This window comes from Tachypleus tridentatus, chromosome 10, assembly GCF_004210375.1.
Source record: "Tachypleus tridentatus isolate NWPU-2018 chromosome 10, ASM421037v1, whole genome shotgun sequence".
Classification (NCBI taxonomy): domain Eukaryota; kingdom Metazoa; phylum Arthropoda; class Merostomata; order Xiphosura; family Limulidae; genus Tachypleus; species Tachypleus tridentatus.
This window is the reverse complement of record NC_134834.1, coordinates 5,135,208-5,154,885: the sequence shown is the minus strand read 5'-3', so window position 1 is coordinate 5,154,885 and position 19,678 is coordinate 5,135,208. Positions and strand designations below refer to the sequence as shown.

The 19,678-nt window shown below is 36.1% G+C and overlaps 1 protein-coding gene across 2 annotated transcripts in view; it reads left to right on the top strand.

Moving 5' to 3' along the window:
• The window catches only part of SCCRO4 (DCN1-like protein SCCRO4), a 33,392-nt gene extending 19,092 nt beyond the window's left edge, over nucleotides 1-14,300 (top strand). For both annotated transcript variants that reach the window (XM_076459933.1, XM_076459934.1), the window contains 3 exons: nucleotides 6,443-6,547; nucleotides 13,108-13,210; nucleotides 13,948-14,300. In XM_076459933.1, the coding sequence (XP_076316048.1) occupies nucleotides 6,443-6,547; nucleotides 13,108-13,210; nucleotides 13,948-13,997 (258 nt within the window). In that variant the 3' untranslated portion in view covers nucleotides 13,998-14,300. The remainder of the gene's footprint in view (nucleotides 1-6,442; nucleotides 6,548-13,107; nucleotides 13,211-13,947) is intronic.
• The last annotated feature ends 5,378 nt before the right edge of the window (nucleotides 14,301-19,678 follow it).

The following is a 19,678-nucleotide window of genomic DNA, read 5'->3' as shown; positions in this document are numbered from 1 at the left end:
TGCTATGATAAAGATGGATATTTGTTCATATTATCTATTCTTACTGTGATACAGATGGATCATTGTTCATATTATCTGTTGTTAAGCTGATACAGATGGATCATTGTTCATATTATCTATTGTGGTGATACAGATGGATCATTGTTCATATTATCTATTGTGGTGATACAGATGGACCATTGTTCATATTATCTATTATGGTGATACAGATGGATCATTGTTCATATTATCTATTATGGTGATACAGATGGATCATTGTTCATATTATCTATTATGGTGATACAAATGGATCATTGTTCATATTATCTATTATGGTGATACAGATGGATCATTGTTCATATCTGTTATGGTAAAACAGATGGATCATTGTTCATATTATCTGTTGTCACTGTGATCCAGCTGATCATTGTTCATATTGTCTGTTGTGTTACTGTGATACAGCTGATCATTGTTCATATTGTCTGTTGTGTTACTGTGATACAGACGAATCATCGTTCCTGTTGTCTGTTTTTATTGTGGTACAGATAGATCAGTGTTCATGTTATTATTACTAGCCAAAGATTTTCATAACATTTTTTTAGAATATTTTGGAACTCTTTAATTTTTAATTAATTACCAATGTACTAATACTTAATGGAGCCAGTACTTTCAAAATCATTGTTCAAGTTGTTACATATTTTCTTGTAGTTTTTCTTTAAGGATATTATTACAAATAGTGTTTTAACTTAGCTACAGTTTCTTAGGTTTTCTAATAATAGTTTGTGAGATTTTTAGTATATAACTTAGTTATGGATATTACAGATATAGTGTTTCTTATGTTATATATTTTTTCTTCACGCTCATCAGTTGTTACACATTATGGATATTACAGATATAGTGTTTCTTATGTTATATATTTTTTCTTCTCACTCATCAGTTGTTACACATTATGGATATTACAGATATAGTGTTTGATGTGTTCTTACATATCCTCACTTTTCACTCATCAGTTGTTATACATTATAGATATTACAGATTTAGTGTGTTTGTTATTTCATATCCTTTCTTTTCCCTCCTCGTTCTGTTCTTTCAGTTTACCTCCTCTGGGATCTAAACATCCACCCACATGTTTGCTGTGTGTGGCGACCTGTGAAGGGGAGGAGAGGATCCTGGTGGTTGAGATGTTCAACCCTAACACACCACTTTGGCCTTGAATTCCTGTAGATAGGCAGCCTTCAGGTGGGCCCCCTTGGGTCAGTCGACTGGTCCACTCGGGCTAGGGTCAACCAAGTATCAGTGTTGGATGTTCTCATCAGGTGTTGTGTACATTGTATCTGATGCTGGTGTTTAGGTATTGTGCTCACGAAACCCTGGCATTGCAGCAATGTCCTTGTTTGACATTGTAGTGCATCCCCCATAGGGCTCCATGGTGGGTGGGGTCAGTCAGCACTGAAATTTCCCTTTCTTTCCTTATTATGGATACTCCAATTAAAAATCTTAATAAAGTAGTGAAAAAACCATCTATATGTAAACGACCACATCTTGAAGATTCTGAGCCGCAATCCTCACCATCTGTACCACCTGTTGTACCTCATTTTCTTATATTGCTTTCACTTTAAGACAAACCTTTTGGGCAAATATCTTCTTTTTCATTCAGAAGGGACTAGAGGTACGTGCTGGCTCTCCAAAGTCAGTAAATAAGCTTCAATCTGGTGACATGTTGGTGGAAAAATCCACATCTCAACACAGTGAACTCCCCTTGCATTCAAAGGCAATTAGGGATATACCTATTGAGGTTACACCTCATGCTACTTTGAATTCATCATGAGGAGTTATTGTTGGGAGGGATATGAAGAACATCCCAGGGTCTAAGATTCTTGCTGGTTTCTCGACTCAAGGAATTTCTGCAGTGAAGCATATATCCACTTGCAAAGATGGAATTATGATGCCGACCCATCTCCTCATTCTTATACTTATGACACCACGTCTGCCTGCCGCCACCAAGGCATGTTATCTTAATTGTAGAGTATGGCCATACATTCCAAACCCTCTCCAATGTTTCCAGTGTCAGCTGTTCGATCACTCGAAGTCATCATGTTGTGGTTCCTTGATGTGTGCTTGTTGCAGTGGCAAAGACCATGATGCCTTTGAGTGTGAAATGGATCCTCATTGCATCAGTTGCAATTGCGTTCACCCGTCCTACTTTCATTCTTGCCCTAAATGGTTGGAAGAAATAGAGATGCAGCATTTGAGGGTAAAAAATTGCTGTCCACCTCCTCATTTCAGACATATGCTGCTGCTCTTTGTTCCACAACTACAGTGGGAGTGCAGACAGATCTCTCTGTGCCTGCAAAAGAATTGTTCTGCAAACAGATGAAAGCTCTTTTGACCTCCATGGTTAAAAAGTTGATGAATCAACTTCAACACCCATCTCTGTCCCTTACATACATTCCAACAAACCCCAATATCCACTTCCTTTGGTTCCAGGTACAGGCATTTCCTCAGATACATCTTCTTCTCCCACCCCAAGATGCAAAACAATCATTCATTCACGTCCTCAGTCACTGGAATCCCCTTCCAACAGCTTGCCGTCTCCCTATTTAATCCTGGGGGACTTTAATAGATATCATCCCTTCTGGGGAAGTGCTAATTTTGGTAGGAGGAGTTGTTCTGTAGAGTGTATGCTCTCTGATAACAACCTTTCTCTTTTCAGTACTGGTTTTTCTACTTATTTTCATGCATCTAGTCAGTCCTTTACTGCTGTTGATCTCTCAATTTGCTCTTCTTCATTATTCTCCAATTTTTCCTAGAGGGTTGACAGTAATCCATGAGGCAGTGACCATTTTTCCTATAATTTTGAGAGAGACTGGCCATGGTTAATGCCACTCAACCTGCATGCCCTGATGGAAGCTGGATCACGTAAACTGGTGCTCTTTCACTGCTCTTGCAGAACTTGATACTGCCATCCTCTGTAAGCCATCAGAAGACAACTGTGTGGCAGCAGTAGCTGACTGTATTATACAAGCGGCTGGCTCAATGTATTCCAAAAACCTCAACACGTTTTCCACAATATCCTCGTCTGTGGTAGAATCCTGCCTGCCACATAGCACAGAAGGCTCAAAAATGGGCCTGGGATACTTTCCATAGATATTCCACACTCTCGAACTACATTGCTTTCCAGCAGGCCCCTGCACATGCTTGGTAGGTAAGATGTCAAAGCCAGAAGGAATCTTGGATTAAGTTCACAACCAGCATACCTTCTACCACCAGTTCCAAAGTCATATGGGACAAGATTCGAAAGGTCAGTGGGCAATATAATTCTGTTCCCCTCTCGATCTTGCTTTCTGATGGCCATGAAGTAGCTGATACTCTGAGCATTGCCAATACTCTAAGTGAAAGCTTTTGCCAGGTATCTAGCACTTCTGCTTCTTCCTCCACCTTCTTAGACATCAAGACTAAGAGCAGAGTGATCACTTCATTCGTTTCGAGCTAATTGTCTCTATGACTATAATTGTCCCTTTACACTGGTGGAACTCAAACTGGTCATTCATCTGTCTGGCATTACATCAATTGGACCTAATGATGTACACAATGAAATGCTGTGCCATCCATCTCCTGCTTTTCTTGCTGCTTTTCTGATTGTGTTTAACAGGATCTGGCAGGAGAATATTTTTCCTGATGCTTGATACCAGGCTATTGTCCTACCTTTCTCTAAGCCTGGAAAGGATCCCAAGATTCCTTCAAACTACTATCCAATTGCTTTGACAAGCTGCCTCTGTAAGACCTTAGAGAGGGTGGTTAATGCTCATCTTGTTTGGTTCCTCAAATCAAATAACCTCCTCTCACTCACCCAGTGTGGGTTCTGACAATAGCTCTCCACCATGGACCACCTGATTTGACTTAAAATGTCAATCAGAGAAGCCTTTCTCAAATGACAACATCTTGTATCAATATTCTTTGACATTGAGAAGGCAATGATACAACATGGAAGTATGGCATTTTGCGAGATCTCCATATATATGGGTTACATAGCTATTTGCTCAAAAAGGTCAAAATGTTTTAATGGGCAGGAGATTCAAAGTTCATGTGGGTTCGACACTTTCCCGTTCTTTTCTACACGAAGTTGGAGTCCATTAGGGCTGTGTTTTGAGTGTCACACTTTTCACTATAATGATTAATGCCATCACTGAACAACTCCCTCTCACTGTTACAAATGGGCTCTATGTCGATGACTTTCACATCTTTTGTCAGTCATCAAACTTGAGGTATATTGAGAGGCAGCTACAGAATGCCCTCAATTGTTTACTGAAGTTGACCATAGCAAACAGTTTTAACTTCTCTCTCTAAAAATTTGCATGCACTTTTGCTACCAACAAGGGATTCACCCTGATCCTGAACTTCATACCATTGGAGTTATAAAGCTGACCTTTATACCACACATCAAGCAGCTATGTGTCAAATGTACAAGAGCACTGAACATCCTCTCTCTTCCATCACTTGTTCTATGATAAAGATATATTGTGCTCTTATTCGATCAAAACTTGTCTATGTGCCTGCCAAACCATCGGCCTTAAAGATGCTGAACCATATTCGTCATCAAAGACTTCAGCTATGCATTTCCCCAGTTCAGAGCTTATATGTAGAATCTCATGAACCTTCTTTGAACCTCTGCCGTATGCAACTGCCCTTACTATATGCTTCGAAACTTCATTCCTTACCAAAGCATCCCACCTGGGGTTGTGTTTTCCTTCTTCAGTGGGCCATACTTTTTCAAAACAGACAGTCTGCCATTGCTCCTTTTGGCCTTCGTATCAAGGAACAGTTGGATGAATTGGGTCTGTTCTTGGATAACATTTCTGTATCCACTTGTCAGCCCATCCCACCATGGCTTCTTACAGTCCCAAATTGTGACCTATCTTTAAGTCATCTAAGAAAAGTAGATACTCCTGATTGGAAATACTGTCCACTATTTGCTGAACATCTTTTGAACCATCCTTCCATTCCTATTTATTACAGTTGGTTCTAAATCAGGTGACTGTGTGGGCTCTGCCATGGTTTATTGTTCTTTGATAGTTGTACGCAGAATCCCCTCTACAGTTTCTGTGTTCACTGATGAACTATACACCATTTCTTTTGCCCTGGATCACATAGAAGCTAAGCAGTACTCAAACTGCACTATTTATACTGACTCGCTTAGTTCTCTACTGGCTCTGGAATCTCTTCATGTCAGTTCACACCCTGTTCTTGCCGATATTCAAACCTGACTGGTATTCGAGGAAACAAGCTCGTCGACACTGCAGCTAAATCTATCTGCTGTGGCACAATCACCGTTGTGCCTGTTCCATACATGGACTATGATCCTGTATTCAAGGCTCAGCTCCATGCCAGCTGGCAGTCAACTTGTAGTGAGCAAAGAGAAAACAAGCTTTTCCAAATAAAACCCTATATTGGACTTTGACCGTCTTGGTTCCATAAGGATGGGAAAGGGGAAGTTGTTCTAACTAGATTACGCATTAGTCACAGTTTTTTAACTCATCATTTTCTTTTATCTGGAAATGATGTCACAATGTGTTGTCTATGTAACACTCAGGTCACAATAAGCCACATTTTACTGTCTTGCCGTCATTATGACTCTCAACGATGGCACCATTTTAAACATGTTCTGTCACAAGGTTTGTCCGTAACGTCAGACAGTGTTATTAGTGATGGTGACACCGTCCACCTTGGAAATATTTTTCGTTTTATAAAGACCATTAATCTTTTTAATGGCATTTAAGATTTTTAATTTATACATTAAACTTTTTAATGTGATTCCCTTTTAAGAATTGCAGTCTCTCTAGTTTGATTTGAAACTAGAAAATGGCTGTAACATTAAATAACTCGAAACCAGGATTGGAAAGGCCAATTTCGTGTGATGAATGCTGCTGTTTGAACTACCCATTAGTCATCCTGGCGAGTTATTGTTAAAATTATGCTACAAATCTTTTAAAACTTTCATTATTTTACTTTTTGAAAATGGCCATAATGATACATAACTCAGAACCAGGACTGGAAAGGCCAACTTCAGGTGACTGATGGTGGTTTTTGTACTTACCTGTTAGTCTTCCTGGTGAGTTATGATAATTACAGTTATACCACAGAAAGTCCTTTACAACTTGTATTACTGTAGTTTTACCTCTGTAAACTAGATGCAAACATTGGTTTTATGCTGTTTATGTTTTTTAAACTTTATTTTGTTTTACCTTAATTTCCTTTTATGAATTTTACTAAATTTACTTTAATTTTAACTTTTTGCCAGATGTTTGACACAGATAGGCCTAGCTGTTTATACCATAAAACACTGAATTAACCAACCTTTCTTTTCCCTCATCAGTTTTTATACACTATGAATATTATTCATGTACTGTGTTTTATGTGATATAGTGTGTTTGAAACTTACCAGATGTTTTACAAATAAATGTAGGATAAAGACCAAAGAAGTATGGATATGGAGACAGCCAGACAAATGCTTCAACTCCTTCTAGGTAAAAATTGGCCTTTGTACAGCTTGTTTCAACAGTTTCTTCAGGTGAGAACTTTTACTTGAGTGTAAACTACTTTGAAAATACACTTCCATTGGATATCAAATATTCTCCTTTAATTCCATTTATTAAATACCAAATATACTCCTTTAGTTGTATCTGTTGGGTAAAGTCAAATATACTTTTTAGTTGTATCTGTTGGGTAATGTCATATATACTCCTAGTTCCATCTGTTGGATAATGTCAGATATACTCCTTTACTTCTATCTGTTGGGTAATGTCATTTATATTCCTTTAGTTCTGTCTGTTGGATAATGTCAAATATATTTGTTTAGTACTGTCTGTTGAATAATGTCAAATATCCTCCTTTAGTTCTTTCTCTTGGATAACGTCAAATATACTCCTTCACTTCTATCCATTGGATAACGTCAGATACACTCCTCACTTCTGTCCGTTGGATAACATCAAATACACTCCTTCACTTATGTCAGTTGCATAACGTCAAATACACTCCTTCACTTATGTCAGTTGCATAACGTCAAATACACTCCTTCACTTATGTCAGTTGCATAACGTCAAATACACTCCTTCACTTCTGTCCGTTGCATAACGTCAAATACACTCCTTCACTTCTGTCCATCGGATAACGTCAAAGGTACTCCTTCACTTCTGTTCATTTGATAAAATCATGTTCCTCCTTACCTATATCTGTTGCATAACGTTACAAGTGCTTCCTTACCTCTATCTGTTGGATAACATCACACGTGCTTCCTTACCTCTATCTGTTGGATAACATCACACGTGCTTCCTTACCTCTATCTGTTGGATAACATCACACGTGCTTCCTTACCTCTATCTGTTGGATAGCATCACACGTGCTTCCTTACCTCTATCTGTTGGATAGCATCACACGTGCTTCCTTATCTCTATCTGTTGGATAGCATCACACGTGCTTCCTTATCTCTATCTGTTGGATAACATCACACGTGCTTCCTTATCTCTATCTGTTGGATAGCATCACACGTGCTTCCTTACCTCTATCTGTTGGATAACGTCAGGTATACTCCTTTACTTCTGTCCATTGGATAACGTCAGATGTTCTCCTTTACTTCTGTCCATTGGATAACGTCAGATGTACTCCTTTACTTCTGTCCATTGGATAACGTCAGATGTACTCCTTTACTTCTGTCCATTGGATAACGTCAGATGTACTCCTTTACTTCTGTCCATTGGATAATGTCAGATGTACTCCTTTACTTCTGCCTGTCGGATAATGTCAGATGTACTCCTTTACTTCTGCCTGTCGGATAATATCAAATATCTACTTATTGTGGATGTCTGTACATGGTGAAGGGGACCTCCCAGGTAAGGTTCTATGTTTTCATTGTATCTCCTCTGAGAGTTGAACATCCACCCATACATTGGTCGTGCATGGTGACCCGTAAATTATAGAAGAGGATCCTGATGGTGTAGGGATCAAACTCCAGAAAGCCACTTTGGTCTTGAATTCCTTGGGGTGGCCACCTAGAATCAGTCAGCTGCTTCTGTTGGGCTAGGGTAAACTGGGTACCAATATTCAACATTTGCAATGGGTTTTGTGGACATTCTGTGCAATTTTTGGTGTTGGGATATAATTCTTATGAAATCCTGGCCATACTGCAGTGTCCTTGTTTAGCATTATAGTGCATCCCCTAATAGCACTCCATGGTGGCAAAGTGGGCACTGAATATTTTGTCTTTCATTATGGATCCCCCAAGTCCCAATAAAAATATAATAATAAAAGACAGATTATCAGTAAATGACCACACCTGAAGGTTCTGAACACCAGTGTTCACCTTCTCCTACACCCGTATTTCATTCTTTATCAGACAAACCTTTAGGGCAAATATATTTCTTATTATTAAGAAAGGATGAGAGGCAGCTTGCTGGCTCTCCTTAGTCAGTCAAGAAGCTACATTCTGTGGATATCTTGGTAGAAACATCTACCCCAAAACACAATGAACTCCTCTTAAGTTCAAAAGAGGATATACCCATTAAGGTTACTCCCTATGCTACTTTGAATTTCTCCTGATGGTTTATTGTTGAAAGGGATTTCAAGAACATTCCTGATTCAGAGATTCTTTTTGATTTTTTTCACCCAAGTAGTTTCTACAGTGAGGCATATATCCACTTGTGAAGATGGAATTATGCTGCTTACCAGTGTTCTTATTTTGACACAACATCACCATGTCTACCTACTGTAGTCATGGTGGGTTACCTGCACTGTAAGGTACAGCCATATATATATATATATATATTCTGAACCATCTTGGATGTTTCCAGTGTCAGGAGTGTCGTCACTTGAAGGCATCATATCACGATTCTTTGGCATGTGTTCATTGTGGTGACAAAGATCGTGTGCTAATATTAGTAGCTCTCATCTCTTACTTTCATTCTTACTCAAGATGGGTGGAAGAGAAAGAGTTATGGCATTTGGAAACAGTTAACAACACTTCTCAGAAGTTATTGTCCTCAGCCCTATTTTGGAGACATGCTGCTGTACTACATTTCACTGTTACAGTGGGAGTGTGGACAGGTCTTCCCATGCCTCCAACAGTTATTCTCAAACAATATGAAGAGTCTTTTGCTTTCTATGAATAACTCATTTGACAAGTCAACATATGCTTCTGTCTCTACTTCCACTATTCCTTTCAGTGACTGCCCAGCTCCACTTCCTTTGGCTTCTAGCATCTGCCTGGGTCCATCTTCCCTGACCCTGAGATGTAGAATGTTTATTCATTCGTGCCTTCTTTTGCTGGAATCTACACATACTGGCAGAGACCTGTCTGCTTGATCCAGAAGAGATTGCATGGAGGTTGACAGATCTCTTTCTAATAAAGAAAATTGACATGGTTATAATCTGAAAGCTCTCCTACTAAATAAAAATAGCCACTTTGATACAGTGGAACTGTCAAAATGTCCATTCTAATCTGGATGAAACTAAGGCTTTGTTTCCTATCATGCTGTGTGTCTTTCCTTATAGGAAACATTTCTTAAACCTGCCAGTACAGTTACCTTTTGGCATTATACCAAAATGACAGGCTGTCTGATGGACATACATACATGCTCACCCTGTCTTTGTCACTAGATACACACTCGGAGACTATTGCCATCTGTTTTCTTGAGTTGTACCATCATTGTTTGTTCTCTCTTCTTGTCTCCTGAAAAAACTTATGATCAATCAGACCTTGATGCTCTCATTGAACAGTTACTATTTCCCTTTTGTATTCTTGGGAGATGTTAATGGACACAATCCCTTCTGGGGTGGTGCCAATATTAACGGAAGGGGCTGTTTCACAAAGCATATTTTCTTAAATCACGACCTTTCTCTCTTCAATACTGGTTCTTATAATTATTTTCATAAACTTAGTCTTTTGCTGTCATTGATCTTTCTATCTGCTTCCCTTCACTTTACATGAAGGGTTGATAGTGACTCATGGAGCAGTGATAATTTTCCTACTGTTTTGAAGGAAATTGGCTGTGGTCAGTGTCATTTGACCTGCTTGCCTTGGTGGAAGTTTAACCAAGCCAACTGGCCCTCATTCATTACTCTCTCAGAAATTAATCTTGACATTAATAGATGACTGTTTGGAAGCAGTAACTAATTGTATCATCCAAGTAGCTGCTCAATCTGTTCCTACTACCTCAACACGTTTTTCACAACATCATCGTCCATGGTGGTGTCCTGCCTGCCGGAAGGTATTGAAGGCTCAGAAATGAGCCTGGGATAATTGTAAAGTGTATACCACTCTTTCAAAATGCATTTCTTTCCAGCAGGTTTGTACCTTTGCATGGCAGGTTAAATATCAAAGCCAAAGAGTTACAACTAGCATCTTTACTTCCACCAAATCATACAGGACAAGAATAATGAGAAGTATATTTTCCATCCCCATCTTACTCTCTAATGGCCAAGAAGTTGCTGATGCCCAGAGCATCATTGATACTCTTAACAAGAGCGTTTGTCATGCATCTAGCACTTCTTCTTCTTCTGGCTTCTTGACCATTAAGTCTTGGGCAAAGTGATTGCCAAGGCTTTCAGGCTGATTGTCTCTGTGACTATAATTACTTTTTTACACTTGTGGAACTGAAACTTCCTTTTTATTGGTCAGACCTGATGATATTCACTATCTAATGCTGTGTGGGTTTCTTTAACAGCACTCTACTGTGGACCATCTGATTCATCAATCAGAAATCCTTCCTTAAGAGGGATCTTCTTGTTTCCATGTTCTTTTACTTTAAGAAGGTCTATGACACTATGTGGAGATACAGCATCTTGTGGGACCTTCCCTCCTGTGGGTTACATGGTCATTTAACCATTTTGATCCAGAATTTTTTATTGAAGGGACAATTTTAAATCTGTGGGTTTGACATTTTCTGGTTTTTTTTTCATGCTAATATGAAGTTTCTCAGGGCTGAAACTTAGTGTCAAACTTTCCAGTATCAAAATTAACGCTATCACTACACAAATTCTTGCTACTACAAATGTACTCTATGTTAGCAACTTCCACTTCACTTGTAAGCTTCATTGAGGGACAGCTTCAGACTGCCCTCAGTTGCTTGTTGAAGTGGACCACAGCAAATGGTTTTACATGTTCTTTTATCCAAGACCATTTGATTGCAACTTTGTCACCAACATGGTATACACGTAATCCTGACCTCCACCTCAGTGATGCCATTCTTCCCATGGGCCCTGAGGAAAAGTTCTTAGGGCTGAGCTTTGCCCTTAAGTTGATTTTATTCCTCACATCAAGTACGATGTGTCAAGTGTGTAAGGGCACTGAACATCCTTCATGTCCTCTTTCCAACCTTGTGGGGAGCCCTCATTCACTCCAAGCTAGACTACGGGTTTTTGGTCTGTGCTCTGCCAGGACATTGGACCCCATTCATCATCTGGGGCTTTAGCTTTCTCTATTTCTCCAGTTCAGAGTTTGTACACTGAATTCTGCAAACCCCCTCCTCACCTCTTTTTAACTTTTTTCTTTGCAGTATAACATTAAACTTCGATTCTTACCAAAGCATCATACCTGGAATTTTGTTTTCCTTCCTTGATAGGCTATGCTCTTTTTGAATACAGAGTTTGCCATTCTTCTCTTTGGCCTTTGTATCCAGGCTCAGTTGGCTGAATTGTTAGTGTTATTGGATGACGTTGCTGTTTCCATTGATCAGCCCGTCCTACTATGGCTTATTACCATCCCCACCTGTGACCTATTTTTGAGTAATCTGAGGAAGGGAGCTAATCCTGATTGGAAGTACCGTCTTATCTTTGTCAAACATCTTTCAAACCATTCTTCTATTTCTATTTGTACAGGTTTTTACTGTAACCCCTCTACAGTTTCTGTGCTCACTGACAAATTGTATACAATTTCTCTGGATCATGTAAAAGCTCTGCAGTACATGAACTGTGTTATTTATACCAACTCTTTTAGCTCTGAGCTGTCCCAGGAATCACTTCACATTATTTCTCACTCTATTCTCATCAATATTTTAAAACAACTGGGCTGGGCCATTTTTTTCTTACCTTCTGTTTGTCTGTTTTTTCTGTATACCTGGTGGTATTTGTGGGAATGAACTCTCTGATACTGCAGCTAATCTTGTCTTCTCTGGTGCTATCACAGCTATTCCTTTCCCATGTGTAGACTACAGTCCTTTATTGAAGACTCAATCAACTTCATACCAGTTGGCAATCAACTTAGAATAAACAACATCGTAACAAGCATTTGCACATCAAACCTTCTGTTGCTCTTTGGCTGTCTTGTTTTCATAAGGATTTGAAGGAGGAACTTGAACTAACTAAACAATGAATTGGTCACAGTTTTTAAACTCATCTTATTTTAAAACTGATCCACCAATGTGTGGCCTTTGTGACACTCAAGTAACAATAAACTAAGTTTTACTTCATGTCATTGTTACTACTGAGAGGTATGGCATCATTTTTGACATGTTCTGTAGATTTACCCATGATGTTGGACAGTGTCATTGGTAATGGTGACATTGTCCAACTTCCTTATTTTTAACATTTTATAGACCATTGACCTTTTTAATTCTATTCAAATTTTTTATTCAAACTTTGAACATTGATTTGGTTTAGTTTGATTTATATTTTTATCTTTTTTAAGAGTTGTTTGGCACAGATACTCTTGTTGCTTTGTGTCTATAAACTCCAACCAACCAATACCAAATATACTGTTTTAGTCCCATCTATTGATAATATCAAATACATTCTAATAATATATAAACTAGTGGTCAGACATGCACCCATGTCAAAGTATAGACCTCCTCTATTCTAATTCTTTAAAAACTAGTGGTCAAATATATACATATGTCACGGTTTAGACCTCTCGTATTCTTATTATAAAAACTTAGTGGTCAGATATGTTCATACATCAAGGTTTAAACCTCTCTCTCCTGTTCTAATTATATAAAAAAAACTTAGTTGACACACATGTACATAGTCAAGGTTTAAACCTCTCCTGTTCTAATTATATAAAACTTGGAAGCTCCAGAAGCCCAGACATATTTCCCTTTTCTATAACCAACTAATAGCTTATCATCATTTCTTATTTTACAGCAATCTAAATATAAAGTTATCAACAAGGACCAATGGTGTAACATCTTAGAATTTAGTCGGCTTATTCGTCCTGATCTGTCAAACTATGATGAGGATGGTGCATGTAAGTTCAGTATGTAGAAATAACATGAAGCAATAGATAATGATTAATATTATCATGTCTGTCTTATAGCTTCCATGCTATGTTGTTTTTATATGCAAAAACAATAATATTGTAGTTTGTGTTATGTTGTTTGTATTTACAAAAACTAATACTGTAGTTTCTGTTATGTTGTTTGTATTTACAAAAATAATAATATAGCTGCTGTTATGTTTGTATTTACAAAAACACTAGCATTGTAGTTTCTGTGTTATGTTGTTTGTATTTGCAAAAACAATAATATTATAGCTTCTATGTTATGTTGTTTGTATTTGCAAAAACAATAATATTATAGCTTCTTTGTTATGTTGTTTGTACTTACAAAAACAATAATATTCTATGTTATGTTGTTTGTACTTACAAAAACAATAATATTCTATGTTATGTTATGTTTGTATTTACAAAAGACACTAATACCATCTGTGTTGTTTCTATTTACAAAAACAATAGTTATTATAGCTTTTATGTTATGTTATTTATAAAGTATTTATTTTTTAACAAATATCTACAGTTATTAATTTGTTTATTATTACATCTATGTTTTTAATTTTTTTACTTAAAGATTATATTAATTACTTTAATATTATATCATTTTGATATTTATAGTTTTTATATTAAAGTAATTTTGTAACTAACTTGTTTGTTTTAAGGTAGTTCATCTGAATGTGGCTATGTGAGCAAAGTGAATTACTTTGTTACAGGGCCAGTGCTGTTAGATGAACTTGTTGAATGGTTGAAGTCTCTTGATTAGCTGTTTTTGTCGTGGCCAGTAGAGGGCGTATTGACCTTACTGATGTAAAAACAGTTGCTGATTTTCAGTGTTCGTATGTGTAGGAGGTGCAGTATTTAAACAACAGAGTGACTGAATAAAAGCAACTTGTGTATTTGTTGCTCTACTCCAAAATTGTGGTATGAGGTCAATTTACTGACCTAAAGGCTTCCAGTGGTAATCAGTGCCAGCACTTCTGTAAGGTCAACTGACCTCTAGTTCAGGATGTTTTGTTTTCTGTACAGAATGGTTTACTTATAGAAATAAATAAATTTACTGTCTACAGATTTGTCTCAGTGTCCTTACAATATAGTGTTTGGGTGTGATTTCAGTTACAATATTATATAAAGTATATTCACAATTATTGTAATAGATATGTTATTGTATGTCATACAAAACATTTTATTAAAACATGTCTCGTATTTACTATGGCTACAGCTTAATGAAACTTAGGTCAAGAATACCAAGGTTTTGACACATATTTGTAACACTATAAATACAAGCAACTCATCTCAAGGACGTCTGAAATTACAAAAATATATGAGTGACAAAACTATTCTTTCTCAAATGAGTAAAATAACATTGAATAGAGTTGTCAGTAAAACACAATCGTATAGCAACCCCTACATACATAACAGAAAAGAAATAAAACACTGGTATAGCAACTCCTACATACACAGTAGAGAAGAAGTAAAGCATTATGTTATAGCTACTCCTATACGTGTGATAGAAGAGAAGTAAAACACTATGGTAATAGCAAGTCCTACCTAAATGATAGGAGAGAAGTAAAACACTAGGATATAACAGCTCCTATATCTATGATAGAAGAGAACTAAAACATTATGGTGTAGGAACTTCTACATACGTGTCAGAAGAGAAGTAAAACATTGTTACAGCAACTCCTACATACGTGTCAGAAGAGAAGTAAAACATTGTTACAGCAACTCCTACATACCTAATAGAAGAGAAGTAATACACTATGTTACAGCAACTCCTACATACATAATAGAAGAGAAGTAAAACATTATGTTACAGCAACTCCTACATACATAATAGAAGAGAAGTAATACACTATGTTACAGCAACTCCTACATACATAATAGAAGAGAAGTAATACACTATGTTACAGCAACTCCTACATACATAATAGAAGAGAAGTAATACACTATGTTACAGCAACTCCTACATACATAATAGAAGAGAAGTAATACACTATGTTACAGCAACTCCTACATACATAATAGAAGAGAAGTAATACACTATGTTACAGCACCTCCTACATACATGATAGAAGAGAAGTAAAACACTATGTTACAGCAACTCCTACATACATAATAGAAGAGAAGTAAAACATTGTTACAGCAACTCCTACATACATAATAGAAGAGAAGTAAAACACTATGTTACAGCAACTCTTACATACATAATAGAAGAGAAGTAAAACACTATGGTAACAGAAGTCCTACCTACATGATAGAAGAGAAGTGAGACACTGTTACAGCAACTCCTACATACATAATAGAAGAGAAATAAAACATTGTTACAGCAACTCCTACATAATAGAAGAGAAGTAAAACATTGTTACAGCAACTCCTACATACATAATAGAAGAGAAGTAATACACTATGTTACAGCAACTCCTACATACATAATAGAAGAGAAGTAAAACATTATGTTACAGCAACTCCTATATACAATAGAAGAGAAGTAAAACATTGTTACAGCAACTTCTACATACATGATAGAAGAGAAGTAAAACACTATGGTAACAGAAGTCCTACATACATGATAGAAGATAAGTAAAACACTATGGTAACAGAAGTCCTACCTACATGATAGAAGAGAAGTAAAACATTGTTACAGCAACTCCTACATACATAATAGAAGAGAAGTAAAACATTGTTACAGCAACTCCTACATACATAATAGAAGAGAAGTAAAACATTGTTACAGCAACTCCTACATACATAATAGAAGAGAAGTAAAACATTGTTACAGCAACTTCTACTTACATGATAGAAGAGAAGTAAAACACTATGGTAACAGAAGTCCTACCTACATGATAGAAGAGAAGTAAAACACAATGGTAACAGAAGTCCTACATACATGATAGAAGATAAGTAAAACACTATGGTAACAGAAGTCCTACCTACATGATAGAAGAGAAGTAAAACATTGTTACAGCAACTCCTACATACATAATAGAAGAGAAGTAAAACATTGTTACAGCAACTCCTACATACATAATAGAAGAGAAGTAAAACATTGTTACAGCAACTTCTACTTACATGATAGAAGAGAAGTAAAACACTATGGTAACAGAAGTCCTACATACATGATAGAAGAGAAGTAAAACACAATGGTAACAGAAGTCCTACCTACATGATAGAAGAGAAGTAAAACACAATGGTAACAGAAGTCCTACATACATGATAGAAGATAAGTAAAACACTATGGTAACAGAAGTCCTACCTACATGATAGAAGAGAAGTAAAACATTGTTACAGCAACTCCTACATACATAATAGAAGAGAAGTAAAACATTGTTACAGCAACTCCTACATACATAATAGAAGAGAAGTAAAACATTGTTACAGCAACTTCTACTTACATGATAGAAGAGAAGTAAAACACTATGGTAACAGAAGTCCTACATACATGATAGAAGAGAAGTAAAACACAATGGTAACAGAAGTCCTACCTACATGATAGAAGAGAAGTAAAACACAATGGTAACAGAAGTCCTACATACATGATAGAAGAGAAGTAAAACACAATGGTAACAGAAGTCCTACCTACATGATAGAAGAGAAGTAAAACACAATGGTAACAGAAGTCCTACATACATGATAGAAGAGAAGTAAAACACAATGGTAACAGAGAGTCCTACCTACATGATAGAAGAGAAGTAAAACACAATGGTAACAGAGTCCTACATACATGATAGAAGAGAAGTAAAACACAATGGTAACAGAAGTCCTACCTACATGATAGAAGAGAAGTAAAACACAATGGTAACAGAAGTCCTACATACATAATAGAAGAGAAGTAAAAAACTATGGTAACAGAAGTCCTACCTACATGATAGAAGAGAAGTAAAACACTATGGTAACAGAAGTCCTACCTACATGATAGAAGAGAAGTAAAACATTATGGTATAGCAGCTCTTACATACATGTTAGAAACGAAGGAGAACACAATGCTGTAGCAACTCCTACATACAAAGTGTGGTAGAAAATCAACAACCACTATGGTTTAGAAACTTCTATATAGATGATATGGAGAAGTAAAAATTTATGGTATAGGAAATTTTACTTACATGATAGTTTAAAAGAGAAGACCTGTTTCAATATAACGTACCGTTTTTCCTTTCTTCCAACTTACTCACATTTTGCTATATTGAGAGTTTAAGATTAAATTAAGGACTTTCTCTAAAGATGAGTTATCTTTAGATCCTTTAATGGTTCTCTGCAGTGGTAAAAGTTTCCCTGCTAGATGTATTTATTTTGAACGTACATGTTATTTTCAATATTGCTGTGAAACAAAAATTTATGTACAGTTCCACATGTGCTATATTGTTGTAATAGGTCAGAATGGAACAATGACTTTTTTTAAATATTGTGTACAAGCACGTTCTGTGTGCTTTGTTAAAAAACTCATATGGTCACGTCAGTACTAGATTATGTGTGCTATTGTTACAAAACTCTCATATAGTCACATCAGTACAAGATTATGTGTACTTTTGCTACAAAAGTCAACTTTATTAAGATTGTATGTGTTAATATTTCTATCTGTTGTCTGTGAGAGTGTTCTGGTTCTGTCAGCATGTTATTCATTGCTACCAAAGTTCACTTTCAGAGATAAATAGAATTTATTACTTAAATTACTGTGGGTTTGTAAAAGGTTTAGAACAGGATCAGTTGGTGCTTTGTAAATATCTTTCTTTCTATTAAGACTATACACTGTAATTAGATAAACATCATTTTCACTGATGTATTTAAAAAACACAAAGAAGAACACATGCTCTTAATGTATTCATGCTGCCTTTACTGTAAAGAAAACAGCTTTTCATAATTGTTCACACATAACAACAGATACTGTAAAGAAAACAGCTTTTGATAACTGTTTATACAGAACAACTGATACTGTAATTATTTTGTGTAATTACAGAACTAAACATCATTGTGGTGGTTTTATTAAATATTATATTGAACAATAAGTTGTCAATTCATTCACGTTTGTTTATTTGTGTTTTCCACAACACAATGTTTATGACAAAGTTTCTGTCATGGTATAGCCAGTATACATTTTTTAAATTAATTTCTTTGCTGTGTTACAACAGTCCACATACAACATGAGATGTTCTGAAGAGACAACGTACATTATGTTCACAGTTTCTAAAAGTTAAATCACTAGCTTCAATCCTCAAGTGTAAAAATGCCAGATTCATGTGAGTGTGTGTTGGTAAAGTCATCCAGAGCTGTATTTGTTCAGGCTCACTTCATCTTTTCTTCCTTTCAACATCATAAGTTAAACTTCGTCCATTGCCATGGAAACACTTGTCACATCAGTTGAGTCCACTTTCATCACAATTCGTGCAACGAAGAGCTACATAATCATGTGTTAAAGTGATGCATGTGATTGGCTGACTTCTTGATCCTGCCACAGAGGGAACGTGGAAGTTAGCGAAATCCATCACATTGTTGACGTACTTCCCCAATAGACGAGCGTTACAAACACACAAATGCTTATATATAAATAAACATACAGGAACAAGCCTTATTTAATTTAGATAAACATTAACATTTATTTAAACCTTAAGTTTAAATCAGCATCTTACACTTGTAATATTTAAAACAAAATGTAAATACTGGCTTAGTGTCATTTTTATGTCATATCAGATAAGTGGTTGTTTTTCTTCACTACATAATTGAGAAAGATTAAACATAATGGAGTGAGTGTATTTTATTTCACTTTAATCAAAACTTAATTATGAAATTAATACTTTCAATGTTTAGAACAGCTGAACGTATAGAGAGTTCATATTTTAAACTGTGGAGTGATTGTTCATAAAAAAATTAACAAAATATGGGAGTTAATCATTATTAATAATACATATTTCTATGAAACACGCCTGTCTCAATTATTGTGTAGTAGAACATACAACACATTTGAAATGCATGTTTCAATGTATAAACAGGTCTATAGAATTAATGTATAGTGACACTATATAACAAGTTAAAAGATGAGATAAACTAATTATACTACATAGTTTTCGTCATAAGGAACAAATAATTGCTGCTGTGAAACGTTCTACCAATAAGCTGAAGGAAACATGCTATTTTTGAATAAAATCGCATAAAAAATTCATCTTAAATGTACAATAACCTAGAAAACTGGTGAATATTAATAATCGTATCCTGTAGGGGCAAAGCACCTGGTGTTATTCTACAGACTCATTTAAACTTTCCAGAATCTCAGCATTCTAAAGATAAGGAAAATTTATTTAAATACACCAAAGATCTAAGTGCCAACACTGTCAAAACACAGAAGATAAATTTGGAGAGTATTTCATGAAAACATAAATAGAGAAGAATGGAGACAAGCTGAAAGATAGGGGTTTTATTAAATCAAAATTATAAACACAGGAGAAGAGAATAAAA